Raw genomic sequence first — 26,277 nt, 5'->3', positions numbered from 1 at the left:
GTTGCACTACAGAATGGTGCACTGATATTTTATTGAATTCAGTGTGCAACACACTGAGGACTTCAATGCAGTCCCTGACAGTCCCTGAAGTTGCATTACTAAATAAGTTATACAATAGAGAGAAAAATCCCCCGCACCACTTGCTCGCCGCTTTATGTAGATCTTACCCTCCTGCTGCCACTCGGGACCACTTACTGCCAGAAGGTGCTCAACGACACAGGTAGGCAATGGTGTCATAAACAACCAATGAAGAAAGGAAAACCGGAGCACTCCTTCAATATTGCAATGTTCGTCTTTATTCAGCAATTGGCATTACAGCTGATGTGGAGACTGAACAGGCAACAGCTGTTTCACACGTCACAGCGTGCTTTCTCACAGCCCTAGCGTCAGTGCGTATCCTTCCCCTTTATATACAAATCACACGTGAAATACATAAAAACATAGTTAGCAAATATACATTTGTCACAAATAAGGAATACATTAAAACCTTTTCACACAATGCAATAAACAAAAAATTCATTATTTTCTTACCAGCAGGTACCATGTATTGCAGAGCGATCATTTAACCCTAATGGGCCCAGTGCATCTAATCTCAGAATTAATTCTGTTTCTTTTTGCAACAATTGCACTCGTCTATCTCCACCTGCCGGAGAACCTCTTAAGCGTACTAAACCCATAAAGCACATTTCTGAACTATCATTGTTATGTATGGTGCGCATATGTTCCATTAGTTTTGGGCAGCCTTTCCTAGTACGCAATGATCGCACATGTTCGGAAAACCTAATGTGCATAGGGCGCTCTGTTTTCCCAATATAGTACATCCCGCAACTACAGATAACAGCGTAAGCTACAAATGGCATCTTACATGTAATCAGATTCTTAACTCTCCATCTCACACCCCCTAACTGTACTTCACGGACGTCATTGAGTTGTGCACAACTACTACAATGCCCACATTTGAAATTACCATATAGATCCGTAGATTTACCTAACCATGTTGTAATAGTGTTACCTCTTTTTCCACTCTGTAACCTTCCCCTCACCAGTTCATCACGTAGGTTCCTGCCACTGCGGAAAGCTATGATTGGACGTGTCTCTGTTAACTCCTTCAATGTAGGTTCACCCCTTAAAAGATGCCAATGTTTACAAATAGCAGACTTAATTATATTATCCATGGGACTATGATTTAAACAGCTGTTGCCTGTTTAGTCTCCACATCAGTTGTAATGCCAATTGCTGAATAAAGACGAACATTGCCATATTGAAGGAGTGCTCCGGTTTTCCTTTCTTCATTGGATGTTTATGACACTAAATAGGTTATTATGCTCCAATTTATATTACTGTATGCCAAAGTTTGTACTGATTTAGTTTTAGAGAATTTTTTTTGTGTATGTTTTTGAGTCTTTGCCAATTTTTTCCTCTAATGAATTTTTTTTTCTTAACTTCTAGTTCTGGCTTTGTAGTATTTTATGACTATCTTCTTGGACTTGATTCTTCCTACCGAGTTTGCAGATTAGCTGTCAGTTTATGCAGTGCCGGTCAGGAGATTGCAAATCCTTCCTACCTTCCACCAGTATATTGTGATGCTTCCATATCGAAGTTCTATGACAGCAAAAAACAGAATATAGCAATTCTTTCTACAAAGCAAGCCGTTCCCAGGTACTTATTATTGTTATAACAACATTTTATTCTGTGTAAAATATAATATATATATTTCATTCTGTGTAAAATATATATATATTAGTAAATAAGGCGTGTCCCTTTTATGTTTCAACATTGTGGGGCATATGTAGTTTCAGAAAGTTTTTTAAGTGAGGGCCACACGTGTATTTCTGCTGTTCTACTTTAACCCCTTGCCTCCGCAGCCTGTTTTGGCCTTAATGACCAGGGCCTATTTTTCAAATCTGACCAGTCTCTCTTTATGTAGTTATAACTTTGCGGTGCTTTTAACTATTGCGATTATTCTGAGATTGTTTTTTCGTGACATATTCCTCTTTATGTTTGTGGTATACTTTGGTTGATACACTCAGTCATTTTTTTTTTAAAACACAACATTTGCGCAAAAATTAGAAAAATTTACAATCCTTTATATTCAAAATTCTCTTTTCCTAAGAAAGATAGTCATGTCACATGAACTAATTACTACTGCAACATCTACAACATGTCTGCTTTATGGTGACATCATTTGGTGAACGTCCTTTTACTTGTTAGGATGTTAGCAGGCTTTGAAATTTTGCAGCGATTTTTCAAATTTTCAGGAAAATGTCAAATTCTGATTTTATTAGGGACCAGTTCAGTTCTGAAGTGGATTTATGAGGCCTGTATGGTAGTTATCCCCATAAATCTCTCCACTGTAAAAACTGCACCCCTCAAAGTATTCAAAGTAACATTTCATAAGTGTATTAACCCTTTAGGTGTTTCGCAGAGATTTAAGCAAGTTGGAGGAGAAATTTAAAATTTTCATTATTTTGGCAGATATTCCATTTTAATCCATTTTTTCCTCTAACACAGCAAATACTAACTGAGAAATGGAACTTACTATTTATTCCACTTATTCCAGTGTTTCTAGAAATCCCCCATATGTGGCTGCAGTGCGTCACCTGACTCAACCACAGGCCGCAGACATGACAGAGACCTGGCAAATTTTGGGGCCTTTTTTTATTTAAGTTTTTTTTTAGCCATTATACCATGTCACCGAGGCCTTGCGGTGCCAAAATATTTGTGTAAGACAAGTTGACGTTTCCATTGTTGCCATTCTGGGGGACGTCTGACACCCTGATCAATATTTAGTTAATTTTTAATGAGGTGGTATGAATAAAAAACTGAATTTAGCAGCTGTTTTTCACCATTTTTTGTACGCCGTTTACTATCTGTCACATATGACATGTTATCTTTATTCGTCAGGTCGGTACGATTACAGTGATATCCATGTTATATAGCTTTTGTTATATTTTATGACATTTATGCTATAAATACTGTTTGTGTCTTGTATATTGTAACAGCGGTAATAGTTTTCTTTTTTTGCAAATGGATTTATGTAGGGGATTTTCTTTTGCAGCATAAGCTGACATATTTAATGGTACTTCTTTTGGGTACATATGTCAGTTTGATAGCTTTTTTTCTATATTTTATAGAGGGCGGAATTAACAAAAAATTGTCATTTTGGTTAGTTTTTTGTTTAGTTTTTTTACAGTGTTCATCGGGTGGGATAATTGATGTAACGGGTTAATAGACGGGGTCATTACGGATGCGGCGATACCAAATATGTGTATCTTATTTATAGGGGATCATTTATAAAGGGGGATGGGGAATGTGTATATTTATTTATATTTATTTAATTAATTATTTATTTATTCAATTATTTATTTATTTATTTATGTATTTATTTATTTGTGTGTGTGTTTTTACTTTGACTTTTGTAGGTACTTGTATAATGCAGTACAGCACCTGATCGGTGCTGTACTGCATTATATAGTGAATGGGCTGTCAGTGTTACACACTGACAGCTCATTCTAACGATCCGGTCCCTGCACTGTGCAGGGACCTGATCGTCACTAGCCATAGTAACCCAGACGCACCGGGTAGCGTCTGGGTTACTATGGTAACCCGAGGGGGAGGCGCGGCTCCGGGATCCGGCTCGCTGGAAGCCCCGGGGGGGGGAGGGGACTGGAGGCTCCCGGCTGGGGGGAGACTGGAAGCTCCGGGCAGGCAAGGGGGGGGGGGTCAAAAGCTCCGGCGGGCAGCCAGGCGGGGGTAGCGCTTGGGAGGCGGGGGGGAGGGGGGTCTGGGTTGAAAGCTCCGGCAGGCGGGGGTGGCGCTCTAAGCCCGGAGCGGCAGGCTGGAGGCACGGGGAGGACGGGGGGAGCGGGGGGAGCTGCATGGGGGCCCTGGGGAGGACATCAGTAGTGGCGGCAGGAGGAGGCAATGTGCCGCAGCTTCCTCCTGCCGCCCGATCGGCGAGGGAGACAGCAGATCTCCCCATAGACGCTGCGGTCACAACGACCGCGGCGCCTATGGGGTTAACTGTCCAGGGGGAAACACAGTTCCCCTCCGGGCAGTGGCAGCAGGGTGAGGCTGTGTGACACAGCCTCCTCCTGCTTCCCGATCTCTTGATAGTGACAGTGGGGGGAGGCAGAGAAGGCATGACGTCCAGGGACGTCATGATGCGTTCTGGCACTGCTTTTCATGACGTCCCTGGACGTCATATTGGGGGAAGGGGTTAATCATGCTGATAAATCAGTTTATTTGCCAGAACATCAGCAACTTTGACTGCACTATATTATAAAAATATTTAAAACTTTCCTTATACAGTGCCAGAATAAATAGCAAGTAATGTTAAATGTTTTTTTTGTTTGTTTAATTTTTAAGAGTGCGGCCTTCACCAAACATATCGCTAATAATCGAATTGCAAGCATCTGGTGGATATGATCCTTATGGGCAAGAAGTCAGTCGCTTAATCCCTCGTGGATGGGTGAAGGTGGACATTTTTGACTATCAGAACCGAGTAATAAGTGGACTGTGGAAAGTTCCAGTTCGGATCCTTCCTGTTAAGACTTCCCTGACAACAGGGGCTTTAAATGGAGTACCTCAGGTGCATATCGGAGTCTGACATTCATACAATGGATATGTTTTCAAGGTGTATAGTTATCATCTGAAATGTAGCACAATTAAAATATCTGTAATATTGATATCTAGAAATAAGTTAATGATAACATTATTAATAATAATAATAATAATAATAATAATAATAATAATAATCTCTGCTGTCTCAGCCATTTATCATTATTTTATTTTTTTTATTCTAGTTAGAAAATGCAGAACTGTTTATTCGACTTGTAAATGCAAGGGATGCAGATATACAGAGCACTTACCCCATTGATGTCAGTAACTCTGTACACTATAAATATCCCCCTTTGGTAAGTGCTATACTTTTTATATTTTCTACATTTCCCAATATTACACATGGTTGTGGAGCTCTGCTGACCCTTTCACATTTCTTCCTACTACTTTTATTGTCATGCTGTTTCATTTTTCCTTACAATTTTAGCCTTTTATTCCTGCTATTTGAGCAGTTTTTATTTTTTTGTCTGGCAATTTTTTTCCTGAGATTTTTGGCAGCTTTTTTTTTTTTGCTACAGCAAATGCTATTAAGAAGTTTGCAAACCCCATGTTTTTTTAAACAAAAAAGGCCAAACAATATGCAAAAAATGTAAAAAAATAAAAAAAAGTAGTTAGTAGGACTCAGTAATAAAAAAAAAATGGCAATTGTTAAGGCATAACATGTCTATGCCTTAGCCCAAAATACTATGGGGGAGATTTATCAAACTCGTGTAAAGTAGAATTGTCTTAGTTGCCCCTAGCAACCAATCAGATTCCAACTTTCATTCCTCACAGATTCTTTGAAAAATTAAAGGTGGAATCTGATTGGTTGCTAGGGGCAACTGAGCCAATTCTACTTTACACCAGTTTGAAGAATCTCCCCGTATGTGTAAACCTAAAAAGGTACATATATCTACCCTTTTTTCTTCTTCGCATAAGAAACATACTGAAGTGTACACATGCTTTTTAACATTCTTGAAATGGAGAAATTAAATTCTGTTATAATGGCATATAAAGTATTAGAGGTGGGAGTCAAATGCAGAGCCTTAAGGAGTCCACAAACCTAAACTTACTGTAAGTTTGCTTATCTCTAGTGTGTGTGTGTGTTTGTGTGTGTGTATACACACACACACATATATATATATATATATATATATATATATATATATATATATATATATTCCTGTAATCATAATAACTTTGTATTAATAATGGCATTATTATGCAGCAAACAATATTTAGTAAGTGATAAGAGAAAACGTAGCAAATATAAACTGTATACATGGTATGTATTGAAAATAATATTCACTTCATAAATGTTGTTCTAATTCACAGACCGCTGTATATTTCCATCCAGAGGAACCTGTCCTTCCATCTCCCTATTATTCATCCCCATACCTTTTCCCGAATGTGCAGCCTATGTATGGAGACAATGTGGATTCTCCCCCTTCAAGAGATAACATAATGACACAGTGACTGACACTGAAAATTGAGTTTTTAAAAATTACTGACTTCTGAGAATGATTTAATTGACAATAAAATGTATTTTTTTTTGTTATCATTTAAATGTTCAACATCAAGTTAGTGAACATTTTGGATGGCTAATACTTAACTGTAACATACTTATTGCAATGCACAAAGAAGTAGAACTTATACTTTAAACTATACCCTATCAGACTATGCAAAAGATAGGGCATAGACAAGAGATTTCAGGGATGTGATGTTCCCCCAGGGAACTTCACCCAATATTCTGACAGTGGCATTAAATGTAGCTTAATTGCAAATCACACCTGAACTGGAGGCAAGAGTGGTGCTTTCTCTGGAAGAAAGTGCCCATGTTTTTTTAACCCCTTTTTCTTTATTCCTTTGGTATCCTATTGGAAAATGTCACTGAAAATCTTACACAGGGATTACATTAACCCCTAGCCGCACCAAGCAGTTATTGTACATCCTGGCAGGAGGTCACTTTCCGCACCAGCGCGTACAATAACTGACCGGCTCTTGGTGCTCACTGTTTACACAAACAGTGACCGGCAGCCGCAGCTAAACTGTCAGCTGATAGCTGACAGTTTAGTGTAACTGGTGCTGGACCCCCTTTAGGGGTCCAGCATTGGCGATTGCCGGCATCAGTGGATCAGTGACCCCACCAGGAAGACCCCAGGTTTGATCGGCTAAATAAAATCAGGCCAATCATTAATATTTTAGCCCAGAATTTCTCCAGTTTATACACCCCCAAGGAGATTTCAGTGGATGAGTCATTGGTGAGCTTTAAGGGCAGGGTAAAAATTTGCCAATACTTGCCTAATAAACGTGCCCGGTATGGACTCAAGCTGCACAAGCTATGTGAGTCCGATACCGCCTATGTGTACACTTTCCGGGTGTATGAGGGGAAGGACAGCCACATTGAACCCCCTGGCTGTCCCTCCTTTATTTTCACCAGTGGGAAGATTGCCTGGGACCTCCTGCGCCCACTGTTTGATCAGGGATACCACTTGTATTTAGACAGTTGGTATACAAGTGTACTCCTGTTCAAATGTCTCTTAGAAAAAAAAAAACTGTGGCATGTGGGACGATGCGAAAAAATCAGGAGCATCTCCCAAAAACCCTCAACCTTAATCAACGCTGAAGATTGGAGAGAGCAGGGTGTTGCTTCATGATAGGGTCTTGTGTCTCAAGTACAGAGACAAGAAAGATGTGTGCATGCTCACATCTATTCATGATGATGCCAGCACCCCTCTCCCCAGACGTGGCTTCATATCAGCCAAAATGACCCCTGTATGCATACAGACATACAAAAAATTTATGGTTGATCTGAACAATCAAATTTTGAAGCCATATAGTGCCATGCGTCGGAGCAGAATCTGGTACTAGAAATTGGCTGTAAACCTTATCCAGATGGCACTATATAATTCTTTTGTACTCTACAGGAAGGCTGGCAACCTTGGAACATACTTAGAGTACCAGGAAAAAGTGATCAAAAGGCTTATACTTGGAGAAGAGGTAGGTGAAACCTCAGCTTCTTCAAGCAATGTGGGCTGAATAATTCCTGCGCAGCACTTTCCTGGTGTAGTGCCTTGCACAAGGAAAAAGTGCCAGGCACAAAAAAAGGTGCTGTGTCTGCTCCAAAAAGGGTATCCGCAGGAATACCATATACCAATGCGACACATGTCCATCTAAACCTGGACTCTGCATGAAAGAGTGCTTTCACATGTTTCATACATCCCTGCATTATATCCCTAGAAGAATACATAATACATTACCAAATGCTCCTTCTCTTCTGAGCCCTGTTGTGCGCCTGCACAGCACTTTACGGCCACATATAGGTTATTTCTGGATTCAGGAGAATCTGCATTACAAATATTGAGGGGCTTTTTCTCCTCCAAGCTATTTTAAATTAGAAAAATGTGGGGGTTCACCAACGCTTAAGTGTGAAAAATGTGACTTTTCCTTTTCACTCCCCACTTTTGCCAAAAACTGTGAAAAACCTGTGGGGTTCAAATGCTCACTGTACCCCTTGTTACATTCCTTAAGGGGTGCAGTTTTCAAAATTGGGTCATTTGTGGGGGATTACTACTATCTAGGCCCTAGGGGGGCTTTGTAAACGCAACATGGCCTCCATTATTCATTCCGGCTAAATTCACTCTCCAAAAGCCAAAAAGTGCTCCTTCTCTTCTGAGCCCTGTTGTGCGCCCGCACGACACTTTACGTCCACATATAGGTTATTTCTGGATTCAGGAAGAATTGCATTACAAATATTGTTTTTTTTTTCTCCTCTAAGCTATTTTAAAATGGGGTCACTTGTGGGGGTGTCTACTATCTAGGCACTAGGGGGGCTTTGTAAACGCAACATGGCCTCCATAATTCATTTTAGTTAAATCCACTCTCCAAAAGCCAAGATGTGCTACTCCTCTTCTGAGTTCTGTTGTGCGCCCGCGCAACACTTTGCATGCACAGATGAAGTATTTGTATAAACTGCAGAATCAGGGAAATAAATGTTTTTTTTTATTAATTTTTTTTGCATCTTGCTGTATAGCTGTGTGGTGTGAAAGAAATAGGCTTGAATTGGAATCTCGGCAAAGAAAATGGAAATCTTCACAAAATTTTTAAAAATTGTTACTAACCATTTACTGCCTCTAACATTATAAAAAAGTAAAAGCATGTTCACTAAATGCTGAGAACACAAATTAGACATGTTATATTTATGAATAAATTTATAATGTATGGGGTATAACTTGCTTCCTTATTAGCAGAGGCTTTCAAATATAGAGAAATGCAATTTTTTAAAAGATTTTTCCCAACATTTTGGAGTTTTTTAAAAAAAAATGCTAAAGGTATCGAACCAAATTTACTGCTAACATAAAGTAAAATATGTCACGAAAAAACAATCTTGGAATCACAAAGGTGGGTAAAAGCATTCCAAAGTTTTTAATACATAAAGTGACACATGTCATATTTGAAAAATTTGGCTGTGTCATAAATGCCAAAACTATCTGTGTGCCCTAAGGGTTAAACCCCAACTTAAATTTTCTTATAGGTAAACTTCCAACCCGGCTTGTTCCAGGTTGGGGGGAACACCACTGACCACTTCCACTGCTTATGGGATTGCCCCCAAATTAAATTATTCTGGTCGAGAATTCACGTCTTTGTCACTATATGTATCACCGATACATTTCCCCTGCAACCAGTTTGGGGCCCCTTTGGTCAGTTTCCTAAAATTGCTACAAATCCTCTTCACAAACATACAGGCTTAGGCTGCATTCCCACGTTCTGTGATCCTGGCGTATCACGGACGTGGAATGCATGTACCGGAGTCCCCCCGCGCCCGGACAGCATCTAATTACAGATGCTGTCCGGGCGCGGGGGAACTCCGGTACATGCATTCCACGTCCGTGATCCGTCAGGATCACGGAACGTGGGAATGCAGCCTTAATCTTCTACTTCTCAGCAGCAGCTAGTAAAACAACATTACAAACCTGGCTGGCACCTAATACATCCACCGTTTGCATTTTTCTAGAAAAAAGTATCTTCCTACTTAGCATGGATTGGGTGGAGGCCGCGTTTCAGCCTGTTGCCTTCATCCACATACTTGAAGGCCACAGGCCGAAACGCATCTTCCTTATTTGTACCTGTATGATGTGACACTTTAATAAAAAGCATAATGAACTTGGTGAGTGCCAGGACATCCTTTTACTATTGACTTGGACTTGCTCCCACCACAAGCACCATCTCTCCACAGAGTGGCTTCTTGCCCATATACCTTTGTGTAGAAACAAGACTCTCGTGCTCATGGTTAGAATCAGAAGTAAGAAAAAGAAGACCGTCTTTTGCCGAACAAGTCGAGTGAGTGTCAGGTTTGGTAGTACGAGTCCCAAGCTTGAACAACTGGACGAAGCTAACGTCTCAAGATTACCCTACTCTGCTCTGCTACTCTGTGTTGTAGCAGAGGCCAGGGTTTCACACCAGCTATGACACCAGCTCCTGTGATCTCTCAGACTTCCCGACCTAAGATGCTTATGCCTGACCGGTTTGAGGGGAACCCGGACAAGTTCGGGACATTCAGGGAGTCCTGTAATTTGTATTTTAAGTTTAACTCTTTCTCAGGAGATGCTGAGAAAGTAGCTAGGGAATTAAATAAAATAACTATTAAGGACCAGCATCCTCTTCCTCTGATCCCGGACCTTCTCAACCAGGTAGTGGGTGCCCGTTGGTTCTCGAAAATAGACCTTCGGGGGGCATATAACTTGATCCGGATCAGAGAAGGCGATGAGTGGAAAACTGCTTTTAACACTCCTGAAGGGCATTTTGAATATCTTGTGATGCCCTTCGGGCTCAATAACGCTCCAGCAGTTTTTCAAAGGTTTGTCAATGACATTTTCCGTGATTTGTTTGGCCAATTTGTTGTTGTATACCTGGATGACATCCTCATTTACTCACCAGACTGGCCGTCCCACCAGAAACACGTTCGTGAGGTGTTATCCAGGCTCAGGAAGAAGTGTCTTTTTGGGGTAAAAGAAATAGGATTTCTGGGATATATCCTTACTCCTGATGCTGTACAAATGGACCCTAGTAAAGTAACAGCAGTACTAGAGTGGGCAAGACCTACTACTCTTAAAGAGGTTCAAAGGTTCCTAGGTTTCGCCAATTTCTATAGGAAATTCATCCGTAATTTTTCTCTAGTAGTTAAGCCTCTGACCGAGTTGACTAAGAAAGGGGCGTACCCAGCTTTTTGGTCGCTGGAGGCCGAACAGGCCTTTACTCAATTGAAGAAAAGTTTTTCTACTGCGCCTGTCTTGGTACATCCTGACTTGGATGTTCCATTTGTGGTAGAGGTGGATGCCTCAGAGGGGGTGTAGGGGCGGTGCTTTCTCAGGGGAGAGAACCCTGAGGCCTGTCGCATACTTCTCCCGGAGATTCTCCACTTCTGAGGCCAATTACGATTTTGGCAACCGGAAACTGTTGGCTATCAAGTGGGCCTTTGAGGAGTGGAGGCATTTCCTGGAAGGAGCGAGACATCAGATAACAGTTTTAACCGTTCACAAAAACTTGTTATACTTAGACAATGCTAAGAGGCTAAATCCGCGTCAAGCTTGCTGGGCATTGTTCTTTACTCGTTTCAATTTTATAGTGACGTATCGTCCGGGGTCTAAGAATATAAAGGCTGACGCCTTGTCCCGAAGCTTCGGCATTTGTGGTGTGCCTGAGGTGGAACCTGAAAACATACTACCTCCAGGCATTGTTCTTGCTAGTATATCCATTGATTTAAAGAAGGAAATTTTGAGATCTCAAAATAAAGCGCCAGCTAACTTACCTCCAGAAAAGCTGTTTGTTCCTATGCACCTTAGGTTAGCAGTGTTGAAAGAGATACATGCATCCGTACTGGCCGGTCATCCTGGCATAGCTGGGACTGGCTATCTGTTGTCTCGCACATGCTGGTGGCCTTCATGGCAGAGGGACGTTCGGGAATATGTGAAATCCTGTGAAACATGTGCCCGAGCCAAAACCCCAAGGTCTCTGCCTGAAGGTCTACTCCAGCCACTACCACTGCCAGGTCGCCCGTGGTCCCATCTGTCGATGGACTTTATAACTGATCATCCCCCCTCACAGGGGAAGACTGTGATCTGGGTAGTGGTTGATCGCTTTAGTAAAATGTGTCATTTAATTGCATTAAAGAAACTGCCTACTGCCAAAACTCTTGCTAAACTATTTGTTCGTCACATCCTCCGGTTACATGGGGTAGCTACCAACATTGTCTCTGACCGAGGGGTGCAATTTGTGTCCAGGTTTTGGAGGGCTTTTTGTGAATTCTTGAAAATATCTTTGTCATTTTCCTCAGCATTTCACCCGGAAACTAATGGTCAAACGGAACGTACTAATCAATCTCTTGAGCAGTATTTAAGATGCTATGTCTCTGATAACCAAGGTACCTGGTCTGAGTATTTGCCAATGGCCGAATTTGCTTTAAACAATCATGTCAACGGCTCCACAAAGCAAACACCCTTCTTTTGTAACTATGGTTATCATCCCCAGTTTTCTGCAGTCCCCAATCAGAAGTCACATTTCACTTCCATTGCAGAACTTACCAAAAAACTGTCCACAGTTTTGGCAGAGTGTCTTGCGACTAACTATATCCCAACAAAAACAAGTTCAATACGCTAATCGCAAACGCCGTCCTGGTCTCCAGTATCTTGTGGGAGAAAAAGTGTGGTTGTCTACTAAGAATTTACGTCCCAGGGTCCCTTCAGCCAAATTCGCTCCCCGATATATTGGTGCGTTCCCCATTATAGAAATTATCAATCCAGTCTCCTTTAAGTTACAGCTACCCCGGTCATTAAGAGTCCATCCGGTATTCCATAAAAGCCTCCTCAAGAAATATACTCCTCCTACAGTCACTTGTCCTCCTCCCCTTTCAGTTGTGGTCCAGGGTGAGTTAGAGTATGAGATTGAAAGAATTCTAGACTCAAGAAAGATCCGCAGGACCATACAGTATCTGATACACTGGAAGGGGTATGGTCCAGAGGAGCACACATGGGTATCTGCTCGGGATCTCCATGCCCCTGATCTAATCAGAAAGTTTCATCAGTCATACCCTGATAAGCCTGGGGGTCCTAGTGAGTGTCCGGAGGCCCCTCCCCGGGGGGGGGAGGGGGTTCTGTTAGGACTTGTACTGTGCATTCGGCTCCCGGCATCGCCGATGCGTGCAGCCAAAGCATTCATAACAACCGCTCAGGCCGGTTGCTAGGGGCACGACGACGGCGTCCATAGCAGCCGGACTGCTTCTCATGTTTTTTACCTACTCTGCTCTGCTACTCTGTGTTGTAGCAGAGGCCAGGGTTTCAATCCCCTGGATGATCAGCATAGCTGTTTTGTGTGTTGAACTGATTGTAGATTGACAGCTGACTCTGCCAATCAGCTGTCGGTAATCTTGAGTCTGGGACCTATAAGTATCCTCCCCAGTCTATTTTGCCTTGCCTGTCAAAGTCCCTGGCTTGCCTGGTGTTACTTGATCTAGCGTTCCTGCATTTATATTCTGGTTAACTGACTTTAGCTTTGACTACTTGACTATTCTTTTGGACACAATTTGGTACTTTGTTGCTCGGCTGGTTTTGACTCGGACTTCTGACCTTCCCCTTATTGTGTTGTGTATTGTCTTGTTTTGTTTTGTGTATTCACTGTAGTGAGATCAGGGACTGCCGTCCAGTTGTCCGTTTGCTAATTAGAGCATCTGAGGCAAGCAGGTAGGGGCAGTGGGGCGGGTGCCAGCTTCAGGGCTCACCTGTCCTTGTGTCTCTCTGTCCTGATCCTAAGAAGAAATTTACGTTTAAAGACCCCGAATTTCCCATAGAAAATAATGGCCCATTGGAAATAATGGCCACACCCTAACCGCTAACTGCCAATCACAGCACATATGCAAATAGCTGAAATATAGCAGCCAATAGGAACTCTAAGGTCTTGTCAGGAAATGTATCACAACATCCACAGTCACATGTCCACTATTGGCCAATAGAAGATGTAATATATGGAAGGTCCTTAACGATTTTGTCTCCCTGACATGAGTAAGATTGTCATGGTAACCGAGCAATGATCTTTACCATTATAAGTAGCAGAGGTCAGTCAATAAAATAGCAGAGCTGAGACAGGCATGTAGCAGGGACGGTACCCAAGCCACTCTTAAATGGAGGGTACTAAAGACGCTCTTAAAGGGACGCTACCCAAGCCGCTCTTAAAGGGACGGTACCTAAGCCGCTCTTAAAGGGGCGGTACCCTAGCAGCTCCTAAAGGGACGGTACCCAAGCCGCTCTTAAAGGGACGGTACCCAAGCCGTTCTTAAAGAGACGGTACCCAAGTCGCTGTGTAAGGGGAATTACATAAGTCGCCCTTACAGAGACAGTACCCAAGGCGCTCTTAAAGGGACGGTAACCAATTCACTCTTAAAGGGACAGTACCCAAGTCGCTCTTAAAGGGACGGTACTAGAGATAAGCGAACCTCGAGCATGCTCGAGTCGATCCGAACCCGAACTTTCGGCATTTGATTAGCGGTGGCTGCTGAAGTTGGATAAAGCCCTAAGGCTATGTGGAAAACATGGATATAGTCATTGGCTGTATCCATGTTTTTCCGACAACCATAGAGCTTTATCCAAGTTTAGCAGCCACCACTAATCAAATGCCGAACATTCGGGTTCGGATCGACTCGAACCCGAACCCGGTTCGCTCATCTCTAGACAGTAAAAATGAAAAACTCGAATTTTTCCAATAATATGTTCCTTTAGTTTGAAATTTCACGAGGAACAAGAGAAAAAAAGTACCCCACAATTTATAACGCAGGTTCTCCTGCGTAAAAAGGTACCTCACATGTCGGTATAAACCACTGTATGGGCACACAGCAGGGCTCAGAAGGAAAGGAGCGCCAATTAGCATTTTCAATGCAGATTTTGCTGAAGAAGTTTCTGAGCGCCAGGTGCGTTTGCAGTGCCCCTGTAGTGCCAGTGGAGTAAAATCTCGCCATAAGTCACCCTATTTTGGAAAGTGCACCCCTCAAAGAATTCATTTTGGGGTGTGGTGAGCATTTTGACCCCACAGGTATTAGAGGAAAGTATTCAAAAGTAGACAGTAAAAATGAAAAACTCAAAATTTTCCAATAATATGTTCCTTTAGTTTGAAATTTCTCAATTTCACAAGGAACAGGAGAGAAAATTCACCCCAAAATCTGTAACGCAGGTTCTCCTGAGTAGAACGGTACCCCATATGTAGGCATAAACCATTGTATGGGCACACAGCCGGGCTTAGAAGGGAAGGAGCGCCAATTAGCATTTTCCGTGCAGATTTTTCTGAAGAAGTTTCTGAGCGCCAGGTGCGTTTGCAGCGACCCTGTAATGTCTACAGAATAGACCCCCCCCAAAAGTCACCCCATTTTGGAAAATACACCCCTCAAAGAATTCATCTTGGTGTAGGATGAGCATTTTGGCCCCACAGGTATTAGAGGAAAGTATTCAAAATTGGCCAGTAAAAATGAAAAACTTGAATTTTTCCAATAATATGTTGGTTTAGTTTGAAATTTCTAAATTTCACAAGGAACAGGAGAAAAAATGTACCCCAAAATCTGTAACGCAGGTTCTCCTGAGTACAATGGTACCCCATATGTGGGCATAAACCACTGTATGGGCACACAGCCGGGCTCAGAAGGGAAGGAGCGCCAATTTGCTGGAGCAAAACCGCAGCTAGTAATAGTTATTAGAATAGCGCAGTTACTAAAATAAAATAAAAAAATGAGATTACAGGTAATGTGGGGTGGTTCCGGGTAATCTGGAGGTGATTACGGGCAGTCTGAGGTGGTTACGGGTAATCTGGGGTGGTTACGGGTAATCTGGGGTGGATACGGTCAACATGGGGTGGTCACGGGCAACCTGCTGTGGTTACAGCAACCTGGGGTGGTTACAGACAACCTGGGGTGGTTAGAGGCAACCTGGGGTGGTTACCTGCAACGTGGGGTGGATACGGACAACCTGCTGTGGTTACAGACAATCTAGGGTGGTTACAGGCAACCTGCTGTGGTTACAGACAATCTGGGGTGGTTACGGACAATATGGGGTGGTTACGGACAATCTGGGGTGGTTTTGGACAATCTGGGGTGGTTACAGGCAACCTGCTGTGTTTATGGATAAACTGAAGTGCTAATAGGTAATCTGAAGTGGGTACCTGTAATCTGGCGTGGTTACGGGGAATCTGGAGGGGGTCACTGGCAATTTGTGGTGGTTAGAGGCAAGGTGCAGTGGTCAGAGGCAAGGTGCGGTGGTCAGAGGCAAGGTGCGGTGGTCAGAGGCATGGTGCGGTGGTCAGTGACAAGGTGGGGTGGTCAGAAGCGACGTGCGGTGGTCAGAGGCGACCTGCGGTGGTTGCGTGCAATCTGGGGGGTTACATGTAATCTGGCATGATTACGGGCAACCTGGGGTGGTTATGCGCAACCTGCGGTGGTTACAGGCAACCTGGAGGGGTTACAGACAATCTAGAATTGTTACGGATAGACTGAAGTGCTTATAGGTAATCTGGGTGGGTAAATGTAATTTGGGGTGGTTACAGGCAATCTGGGGTGATTACGGACAATCTGGAGGGGGTCACTGGCAACGTGCGGTGGTTACGGGCAAGGTGCGGTGGTCAGAGGCAAGGTGCGGTGGTCAGAGGCAACCTGTGGTGGTTGCGTGCAATTTGGAGGGTTACATGTAATCTGGCATGATTACGGGCAACCTGGGGGGGTTATGCGCAACCTGCGGTGGTTACGGGCAACCTGGAGGGGTTACAGACAATATAGAATTGTTACGGATAGACTGAAGTGCTTATAGTTAATCCGGGGTGGGTACATGTAATTTGGGGTGGTTACAGGCAATCTGGGGTGATTACGGACAATCTGGAGGGGGTCACTGGCAACGTGCGGTGGTTACGGGCAATGTGCGGTGGTTATGGGCAATGTGCGGTGGTTGCGGCCAATGTGCGGTGGTTGCGGCCAATGTGCGGTTGTTACGGGCAACGTGCGGTTGTTACGGGCAACGTGCAATGGTTACGTGTAATCTGGGGGGTTACGTGCAATCTGACGTGATTACGGACAACCTGGGATGGTTACGGGCAACCTGCGGTGGTTACGGGTAATCTGTGGAGGGGTTAGGGGTAATTTGGGAGTAAACTGCAATTATTACTATAATAAAAAGTGTGTGTTTTATTTTTTTGTATGTTTGTCACTTTTTGTACTTTATACATTCATTTTCACTTTATTACTATGATTACTGTGATATTTTCTATCACAGTAATCATAGTTCAGTGACAGAGCCCAAATTGGTCTCTGTCACTTTAAATTTTCAGAGTTGGCTGGTTGTGGAGCGCATGCGCACTTCATAACCAGCCAGGACGTCGAGGAGAAAGGAGCTCCAGGATCAGGTGAGTATATGGGGTAGGGTGGGTGACTGGGGGATGGGGGGTGACTGGGGGGGGGTGGGGGTCGACTTGGGGGGGGGGGGGGCACATCACTTTTTATCCCCTGTCACCAATCATTTATGGTGACAGGGGATAAAAAGTGCCTGGAGCACATGGCACAAGCGATCAGCGGTATATAGTATATACCGCTGATCGCTTGTACCGGGACCCCACAGGGGTGTCCCCGATCACTGCCCCATGCTCTCCGCTACTTCCGATGGCGGAGAGCATGGGTGTTTCATTCATTTTTACTAGGAGATCACTGTGAACAGATATACTCTGGGATCGCAGCTGATCCTCATTATCTCCAGTGCTGTACACAGATAAGAGTGGGATCGCTATCCCTGCAGCGATCCCGCTCTCATCATAAACCCTGTCAGTAACAGGAACGTATATGTACATTCCTACTGCACGGGGCATGTGCAATAGGAACGTATATATACAGATTGCTGACGTGAAGGGGTTAAAAACAATTAAAAAACAACAAATAACATGGGTGTACCAGACAATATAAAGTACCCCCCCCCCCCCCAGGTCTACAACCCAGTTATAAATATAAACCAAACCTTCCCAAATAAATAAATGCCCAGATCCACAAAAAAAGTTAACAACTATAAATATAAAGTGCTATGGCTCAAAGGTGCAATCACAGAGAGAAATCATCATCCTAATTCCAAGAACAGGGGTGCAACACAAAAATATATGTGTATGTATAAAAGCTAATAAATTCATATCACCATGTGCATGGGAAGGGATGGGAAATTGGGGTGACCCATGATGCCCTACGCGTTACGTCCACCAGGAACTTCGTAAGAGGTAGGGAGTGTCATATGGGGATCCTATTTATACACATAAATTGAATTAAGCTGCGCATGTGCAAAAAGAAGCCTAGCAATATGGAAGCCTCCATCCACCTTCATGTGGGTCAAATACGTCACTTCCGGTTGCGCGGCTTCCAACACTATATACAAACTAAAGTAATCATACAAATATAAGACAGAACACATGTACTTAGGTCTCAGAGGTAAAGGAACCCTTCTCCCCTGTAAATATACGGACGCTGGCAATAAACTACTTTTGTCCAATGTCAAAGATGGACATGAGATAACTTTTGGTATATACTCCGTACTCCAATGGATTCTAGAGCCTGCAGCAGTAGTCACAATATCACTACATTAAAACTTCTAACACTGACGGCCATGTTGTAGATCATGGACTTATAGCACAAACCTAGTACGGCGATTACAGTGGCGTAGCTACAGGGGTCGCAGGGGTCGCCATGGCGACCGGGCCCCTACGCTAGGGGGGCCCGCACGGCCCCCCTTGCCACTTCCTCCTGTGCTCCCCCAATCCGGGGGAGGTGCGCGGCAGGGGATATGCCCCCCGGCCCGGTCCCCCCGTGCAGTTAAATAGCCGCGGCCGCCGGACCTCTTTCAGTTCGGTGAGCTTCCGGGATGCCGGCCCTGGCCGGAAGCTCACTGATGCAGGACCGCGGCGTCGGGACTTCTCCTCCTCCTCGGCAGCTGACATGTGACGTCATCACGTCACATGTCAGCCGCCGTGCAATAGAGAGGAAAAATCCGGGCGCCGCGGTCCTGCATCAGTGTGCTTCCGGCCAGGGCCGGCATCCCGGAAGCTCACCGAACTGAAGAGAAGCTGCCATGCCTGAGGGAGATCAAGGATCCAGGTGAGGTGAGTTTATTTTGTTTGTTTTTTTCATTTTTTACATAAACTGGGGGGGGGGGCTGCACAAGGGGTCTATACTGGGGGGGGCTGCACAAGGGGTCTATACTGGGGGGGCTGCACAAGGGGTCTATACTGGGGGGCTGCACAAGGGGTCTATACTGGGGGGGGCTGCACAAGGGGTCTATACTGGGGGGGCTGCACAAGGGGTCTATACTATGAGGGGGGGCTGCACAAGGGGTCTATACTATGGGTGGGGGGCTACACAGGGGGTCTGTACTGTGGGGGATCTACACAGGGGGTCTATACTGTGGGGGGGGCTACACAGGAGGTCTATACTGTGGGGGGGGCTACACAGGGGGTCTATACTATGGGGGGGCTACACAGGGGGTCTATATCTACATTATCTGTACTCAGAGATATCACTGTGTTGTCTGTGGCGTTACATAGGACTGCAGGTGACTACTACATTATCTGTACTCAGAGATATCACTGTGTTATCTGTGCTGTTACATAGGACTGCAGGTGACATCTACTGCATTATTTGTACTCAGAGATTTTACTTTGTTATCTGTGGTGTTACATAGGACTGCAGGTGACTACTACATTATCTGTACTCGGAGATATCACTATGTTATCTGTGGTGTTACATAGGACTGCAGGTGACTACTACATTATCTGTACTCAGAGATATCACTGTGTTATCTGTGCTGTTACATAGGACTGCAGGTGACAGCTACTACATTATCTGTACTCAGAGATATCACTGTGTTATCTGTGCTGTTACATAGGACTGCAGGTGACATCTACGACATCTACTACATTATCTGTACTCAGAGATATCACTGTGTTATCTGTGCTGTTACATAGGACTGCAGGTGAGATCTACTACATTATCTGTACTCAGAGGGATATCACTGTGTAATCTGTGGTGTTACATAGGACTGCAGGTGACTACTACATTATCTGTACTCAGAGATATCACTATCTTATCTGTGCTGTTACATAGGACTGCAGGTGACTACTACATTATCTGTACTCAGAGGGATATTACTGTGTTATCTGTGGTGTTACATAGGACTGCAGGTGACTACTACATTATCTGTACTCAGAGGGATATCACTGTTATCTGTGGTGTTACATAGGACTGCAAGTGATATCAGGTGACTTCTCCAGGTTGCAGAAGTTTAAACTTCATTGTGCCCTGCTGATAGTTTATTATGGGAGTTTTGCAGCATTTGGCTCTTCAGGTTGCAGCACTACAACCCCCATCATATCCAACTGACAGTTCATGATGAGTGTTGTAGTTTTTGTTATTGTGTAAACATGATTTTTATCTAAGATATATATATATATACATAATTGAATGATCAAAAAAATATATATTTTTTTGTTATTTTAAGAAATTACGCACATGAAAATACCAGCCGCGCTGCGGTCCCATATATTACTCCGACCAGATCAACACACATTGTCCCTACAAATTTTACAAAAATACACAAAATCAAAAAACAAACGCAAAGAAAAAATCATATATATACATAAATTGGTATCCATAAGGGAAATCCTCTAATGAGTGGAAAGGATATCGATATTAGGCACTGTTCGGCTTCCAGTACGTAGAATAGTTCATCAAAAGACTGTAAAATGTCCACTATGGAAAGAGGAGAGCATGGAGGTAGAGTACTGTTGTTCCAACTGTTCCAATAGGTCAAAGGGTCACTATTCCAGGGAGTAGACCCTATGCTTAGATATGGCGGCAGGTAATAAAGCTTTCAAATATGATAAAAAGTGACGAGGGTGACATATTCTCTATGTTGGCCATTCCCAGAACTTTATAACAATTTTATTTCTTCTTTCTTCTTTTCTCTTTTTTTCTTTCTTTAATTGCTTTTTCTCCCGGTAAGTAAAAATGCCATACACATGAAATAGATTGTATCATATTATATGACGTTCAATCACCAAAGAACCTGAAAGGTGACAAAAAAGTGAGTCATACACGTAGTGAAAAAAATTATGGTTATTGTGAAATAAAGCCTGATGACAAAGAAGGAAAAAAAATGAGGGGTGAAAAACGATGCAAAAAAAAAAATTGTGAGTGAAATGTATAAGAGAGTTTTACTACATGTGGAAGCTTGAGTATGTGTGTATTGAGGAGTGAACTATATAGACTGTATCAGTGTATATCTGAGTGAGAAGAAATGTGTACTTGTGAGAAATAATGTAAGAGGATAGGAAAAGCCTAACCATGTACTGTATGTGATGTTACCTGATGACAAACATAGTTATAAGACCATTAAAGGATACTAAACCTATTATACAGGCAAAACTAAGAAAGAATAAGATAGTTACTTACTTATTAAATCCCGTGTACAATAATTCCTCATTTATTCCACCCGGGGCTAGGCATCCAAGCTTGTATATCCATCTGGACTCCACACCTAAAAGACGTTTGCTAATATTACCACCCCTTACACCCAAGGACACTTGTTCAAGGCCAATGACTTTCAGCCCCTCACACTTACCACCATGTTTTTCCATAAAGTGGGATGCTATTGACGTCTCGTCAGGGGTTGGATGTGTCGTCCTCGAAGCACATCGGACATTCGATAGGTGCTGTTGAATACGTTTTTTTAGTTCTTGTGTTGTCTGTCCAACATAGACCATAGAACAAGGGCAAATAATAGCGTATATGATATTTTTGCTCCTGAAGTTGATATATTGTCGGAATCTGTATTGTTTGGAATCCCTTGGATTACAAAAGGTCTGTGTCGGAACCATAAATTGGCACACACTGCAGTTACCACATGGGTAGGATCCTTTCAGTCTTATGCCAGTGCCTGTTGTAGATTTGGGTCGGGAAAAATGGCTCTGAGTCAACATGTCCTTTAGATTTATGGCCCTCCTTGGGGTAAGAAGTGAACCTTCCGTGAGGTGCGGAGCAAGGCGAGGTTCAGCTAGAAGTATATTGCAATTCTTCTCCAAAATCTGTCGGATGTCCTGCCATTGATTATTAAAGGTGGTCAACATTCGTATTTTTTGTGATGTAGCTCTCTGTCTTGGTTGCAACAGCCTTCCTCTGTCAGCATCATGTGCTCGTTGATATGCTTTAGCAATAACTTTTTTAGGGTATCCTCTCGCTTTAAATCTGTGTGTTAAAAGTCCTGCTTTGTCCCTAAAGTCGCGATTGTCCGAACAATTTCGCTTAATCCAATAGATTTGTCCCACTTGTATATTATCCCGAAGGTTCCTGGGATGGAAGCTGTCATAATGTAACAGGCTATTAGTCGCCATCTTTTTGCAAAAAAGAGTTGTTTCAATCCTATTGGAGATCAGTTTCAGGTCAAGAAATTCAGCCTCTGTTTCTGAAAGATGAGAAGTGAGATGAATGTTACAATCATTCCGATTAAGTAGCATCAGAAATTTTTCACACTCCTCTCTGGTACCGGTCCATAGCACTAAAATGTCGTCTTGAATACATGCTGTTGGAACTCGGCCATGGGGTACACGTGGGCCCCCTCTCACCACCCCAAAAATAGGTTGGCGTACGAGGGGGCACAACGAGCCCCCATGGCCGTGCCAGAGACCTGTCTGTAGAATGTCCCATTGAATGTAAAGAAATTTCTTCCTACCTGGTGGCGTCTCATTCTCTTCTGCAGAGGATAGAAGGTCCAAAAAAACTTGTTGGTCTTCCTCCCGGATGGAATCAATCCCTTTAAGAGCGACCTGGGTCCCTTTAAGAGCATCCCGGGTTCCTTTAAGAGTGACCCGGGTCCCTTTAAGAGCGACCCGGGTCCCTTTAAGAGCGACCCGGGTCCCTTTAAGAGCGACCCGGGTCCCTTTAAGAGCGACCCGGGTCCCTTTAAGAGCGACCCGGGTCCCTTTAAGAACTACCTGGGTCCCTTTAAGAGCGAAATATGTCTTTTTAAGAGCAAACTGGGTCCCTTTAAGAGCGAAATATGTCCCTTTAAGAGCAAACTGGGTACCTTTAAGAGTGACCTGGGTCCCTTTAAGAGCGTCCTGGGTCCCTTTAAGAGCGACCTGGGTCCCTTTAAGAGCAAAATGGGTCCCTTTAAGAGCAAACTGGGTCCCTTTAAGAGTGACCTGGGTCCCTTTAACCCCTTAAGGTCAAAGCCAATTTTCGTTTTTGCGCTTTTGCTTTTTCCATTTTATGTTTAAAAGTCCATAGCGCTTGCATTTTTTCACCGAGAGACTTATATGAGCGCTTATTTTTTGCGAAACCAATTGTACTTTGCAATGACCGGCATTATTTTTCCATAAAATATGCTGCGAAACCGGAAAAAAATCATTTGCGCTGTCAAATTGAAAACAAAAACGAATTTGTTTTGATTTCGGGGAGTTTTGCATTTACGCCGTTCGCCCTATGGTAAAACTGACTTGTTATGCATGTTCCTCAAGTCGTTACGATTACTATGATATATAGCGCTTTTATCCTTTGGTCTATGGGTCTGTGTCAGGTGTCATTTTTTGCGCCATGATGTGTTCTTTCTATCGGTACCTTGATTGCGCATATACGACTTTTTGATCACTTTTTATTCCATTTTTTCTGGATTTGATGCGACCAAAAATGCGCAATTTTGCACTTTGGAATTTTTTTTTCGCTGACGCCGTTTACCGTGCGAGATCAGGAATGTGATTAATTAATAGTTCGGGCGATTACATGTGCGCCGATACTAAATACGTTTATTTATTTGTTTATTTATTAATTTATATTTATAAAATGGGAAAAGGGGGGTGATTTGGACTTTTATTGGGGAGGGGATTTTTTATTAATAAAAACACTTTTTTACTTTTTTTTTACATGGACTAGAAGCCCCCCTGGGGGACTTGTATATAGACAGCACTGATCTCTCATAGAGATCAATGCTGTGTATATACACAGCAAAGATCGATTAGATCGGTCATAGATTACTATGGCCTGCTGCAGGCCATAGCAATCTATTGCCGAGCCGGGATCAGCGTCATTCCGACGCTGAGGCCCGGCACGGGGGGGAGATCCGACCCACTAGACACCAGGGATAGTGTGCATAAAGCACTTCAATGCAGCTGTCAGGTTTGACAGCTGCATTGAAGTGCTTAATTAGCCGGCGCGGCAACGGGACCCGCGCCGGCTAACAGAGGCACTGCCCGGCTGCACGTGTCAGCCGGGATCAGCGCCGTTTAGAGCGAGGTCCCGGCGGGACCCCGCTCTGAACACCCCCCGCGGCACCATGACGTATCAGATACGTCATGGGTCGCTAAGGGGTTAAGAGCGTCCTGGGTCCCTTTAAGAGCGACCTGGGTCCCTTTAAGAGCAAAATGGGTCGCTTTAAGAGCAAAATGGGTCCCTTTAAGAGCGACCTGGGTCTCTTTAAGAGCAAAATATGTCCCTTTAAGAGCAACCTGGGTCCCTTTAAGAGCAAAATATGTCCCTTTAAGAGCGACCTTGGTCCCTTTAATAGCAACCTGGGTCCCTTTAAGAGCATCCTGGGTCCCTTTAAGAGCGACCTGAGTCCCTTTAAGAGCAAAATGGGTCTCTTTAAGAGCAAAATGGGTCTCTTTAAGAGCGACTCGGGTCCCTTTAAGAACGACCTGGGCCCCTTTAAGAGAGACCTTGGTCCCTTTAAGAGCGACCTGGGTCCCTTTAAGAGCGACCTAGGTCCCTTTTAAGAGCGAAATGGGTCCCTTTAAGAGCGAAATGGGTCCCTTTAAGAGCAAAATGGGTCCCTTTTAGAGCGACCCGGGTCCCTTTAAGAGCGACCCGGGTCCCTTTAAGAGCAAAATGGGTCCCTTTAAGAGCGACCTGGGTCCCTGTAAGAGCGAAATGGGACCCTTTACGAGCGACCTGGGTCCCTTTAAGAGCGACCTGGGTCCCTTTAAGAGCAAAATGGGTCCCTTTAAGAGCAAACTGGGTCCCTTTAAGAGTGACCTGGGTCCCTTTAACCCCTTAAGGTCAAAGCCAATTTTCGTTTTTGCGCTTTTGCTTTTTCCATTTTATGTTTAAAAGTCCATAGCGCTTGCATTTTTTCACCGAGAGACTTATATGAGCGCTTATTTTTTGTGAAACCAATTGTACTTTGCAATGACCGGCATTATTTTTCCATAAAATATGCTGCGAAACCGGAAAAAAATCATTTGCGCTGTCAAATTGAAAACAAAAACGAATTTGTTTTGATTTCGGGGAGTTTTGCATTTACGCCGTTCGCCCTATGGTAAAACTGACTTGTTATGCATGTTCCTCAAGTCGTTACGATTACTATGATATATAACATGTATAACTTTCATTGTATCTGATGGCTTTTAAAAAAATCAAACCATTGTTAACAAATACACGTTCCTTAAAACCGCTCCATTCCCAGGCTTATAGCGCTTTTATCCTTTGGTCTATGGGTCTGTGTCAGGTGTCATTTTTTGCGCCATGATGTGTTCTTTCTATCGGTACCTTGATTGCGCATATACGACTTTTTGATCACTTTTTATTCCATTTTTTCTGGATTTGATGCGACCAAAAATGCGCAATTTTGCACTTTGGAATTTTTTTTCGCTGACGCCGTTTACCGTGCGAGATCAGGAATGTGATTAATTAATAGTTCGGGCGATTACGTGTGCGCCGATACTAAATACGTTTATTTATTTGTTTATTTATTAATTTATATTTATAAAATGGGAAAAGGGGGGTGATTTGAACTTTTATTAGGGGAGGGGATTTTTTATTAATAAAAACACTTTTTTACTTTTTTTTTACATGGACTAGAAGCCCCCCTGGGGGACTTGTATATAGACAGCACTGATCTCTCATAGAGATCAATGCTGTGTATATACACAGCAAAGATCGATTAGATCGGTCATAGATTACTATGGCCTGCTGCAGGCCATAGCAATCTATTGCCGAGCCGGGATCAGCGTCATTCCGACGCTGAGGCCCGGCATGGGCAGAAGAACGGATCTCCCCCCCGCGATCGCATCGCGGGGGGGAGATCCGACCCACTAGACACCAGGGATAGTGTGCATAAAGCACTTCAATGCAGCTGTCAGGTTTGACAGCTGCATTGAAGTGCTTAATTAGCCGGCGCGGCAACGGGACCCGCGCCGGCTAACAGAGACACTGCCCGGCTGCACGTGTCAGCCGGGATCAGCGCCGTTTAGAGCGGGGTCCCGGCGTCCTGGATCCCTTTAAGAGCAAAATGGGTCGCTTTAAGAGCAAAATGGGTCCCTTTAAGAGCGACCTGGGTCCCTTTAAGAGCAAAATATGTCCCTTTAAGAGCAACCTGGGTCCCTTTAAGAGCAAAATATGTCCCTTTAAGAGCGACCTTGGTCCCTTTAACCCTTTAAGGACATGGCCCATTTTCGTTTTTACGTTTTAGTTTTTTCCTCCTTGTGCATAAAAGGTCATAGCACTTGCATTTTTCCACCTAGAAACCCACATGAGCCCTTATTTTTTACGTCACTAATTGTACTTTGCAATTACAGGCTGAATTTTTGCATAAAGTACACTGCGAAACCAGAAAAAAATTCAAAGTGTGGTGAAATTGAAAA

General features: G+C 43.5%; 1 protein-coding gene across 2 annotated transcripts in view; it reads left to right on the top strand.

Moving 5' to 3' along the window:
- The window catches only part of LOC138787195 (coiled-coil domain-containing protein 17-like), a 29,660-nt gene extending 23,548 nt beyond the window's left edge, over positions 1–6,112 (top strand). For both annotated transcript variants that reach the window (XM_069964384.1, XM_069964385.1), the window contains exons 10-13: positions 1,450–1,659; positions 4,369–4,591; positions 4,806–4,916; positions 5,935–6,112. In XM_069964384.1, coding sequence (XP_069820485.1) covers positions 1,450–1,659; positions 4,369–4,591; positions 4,806–4,916; positions 5,935–6,075 — 685 coding nt within the window. In that variant the 3' untranslated portion in view covers positions 6,076–6,112. The remainder of the gene's footprint in view (positions 1–1,449; positions 1,660–4,368; positions 4,592–4,805; positions 4,917–5,934) is intronic.
- The last annotated feature ends 20,165 nt before the right edge of the window (positions 6,113–26,277 follow it).

The sequence above is a fragment of the Dendropsophus ebraccatus genome, chromosome 3 (assembly GCF_027789765.1).
Source record: "Dendropsophus ebraccatus isolate aDenEbr1 chromosome 3, aDenEbr1.pat, whole genome shotgun sequence".
Lineage (NCBI taxonomy): Eukaryota > Metazoa > Chordata > Amphibia > Anura > Hylidae > Dendropsophus > Dendropsophus ebraccatus.
The sequence above is the reverse complement of the archived record's forward strand: the minus strand, read 5'-3'. Positions and strand labels throughout refer to the sequence as shown.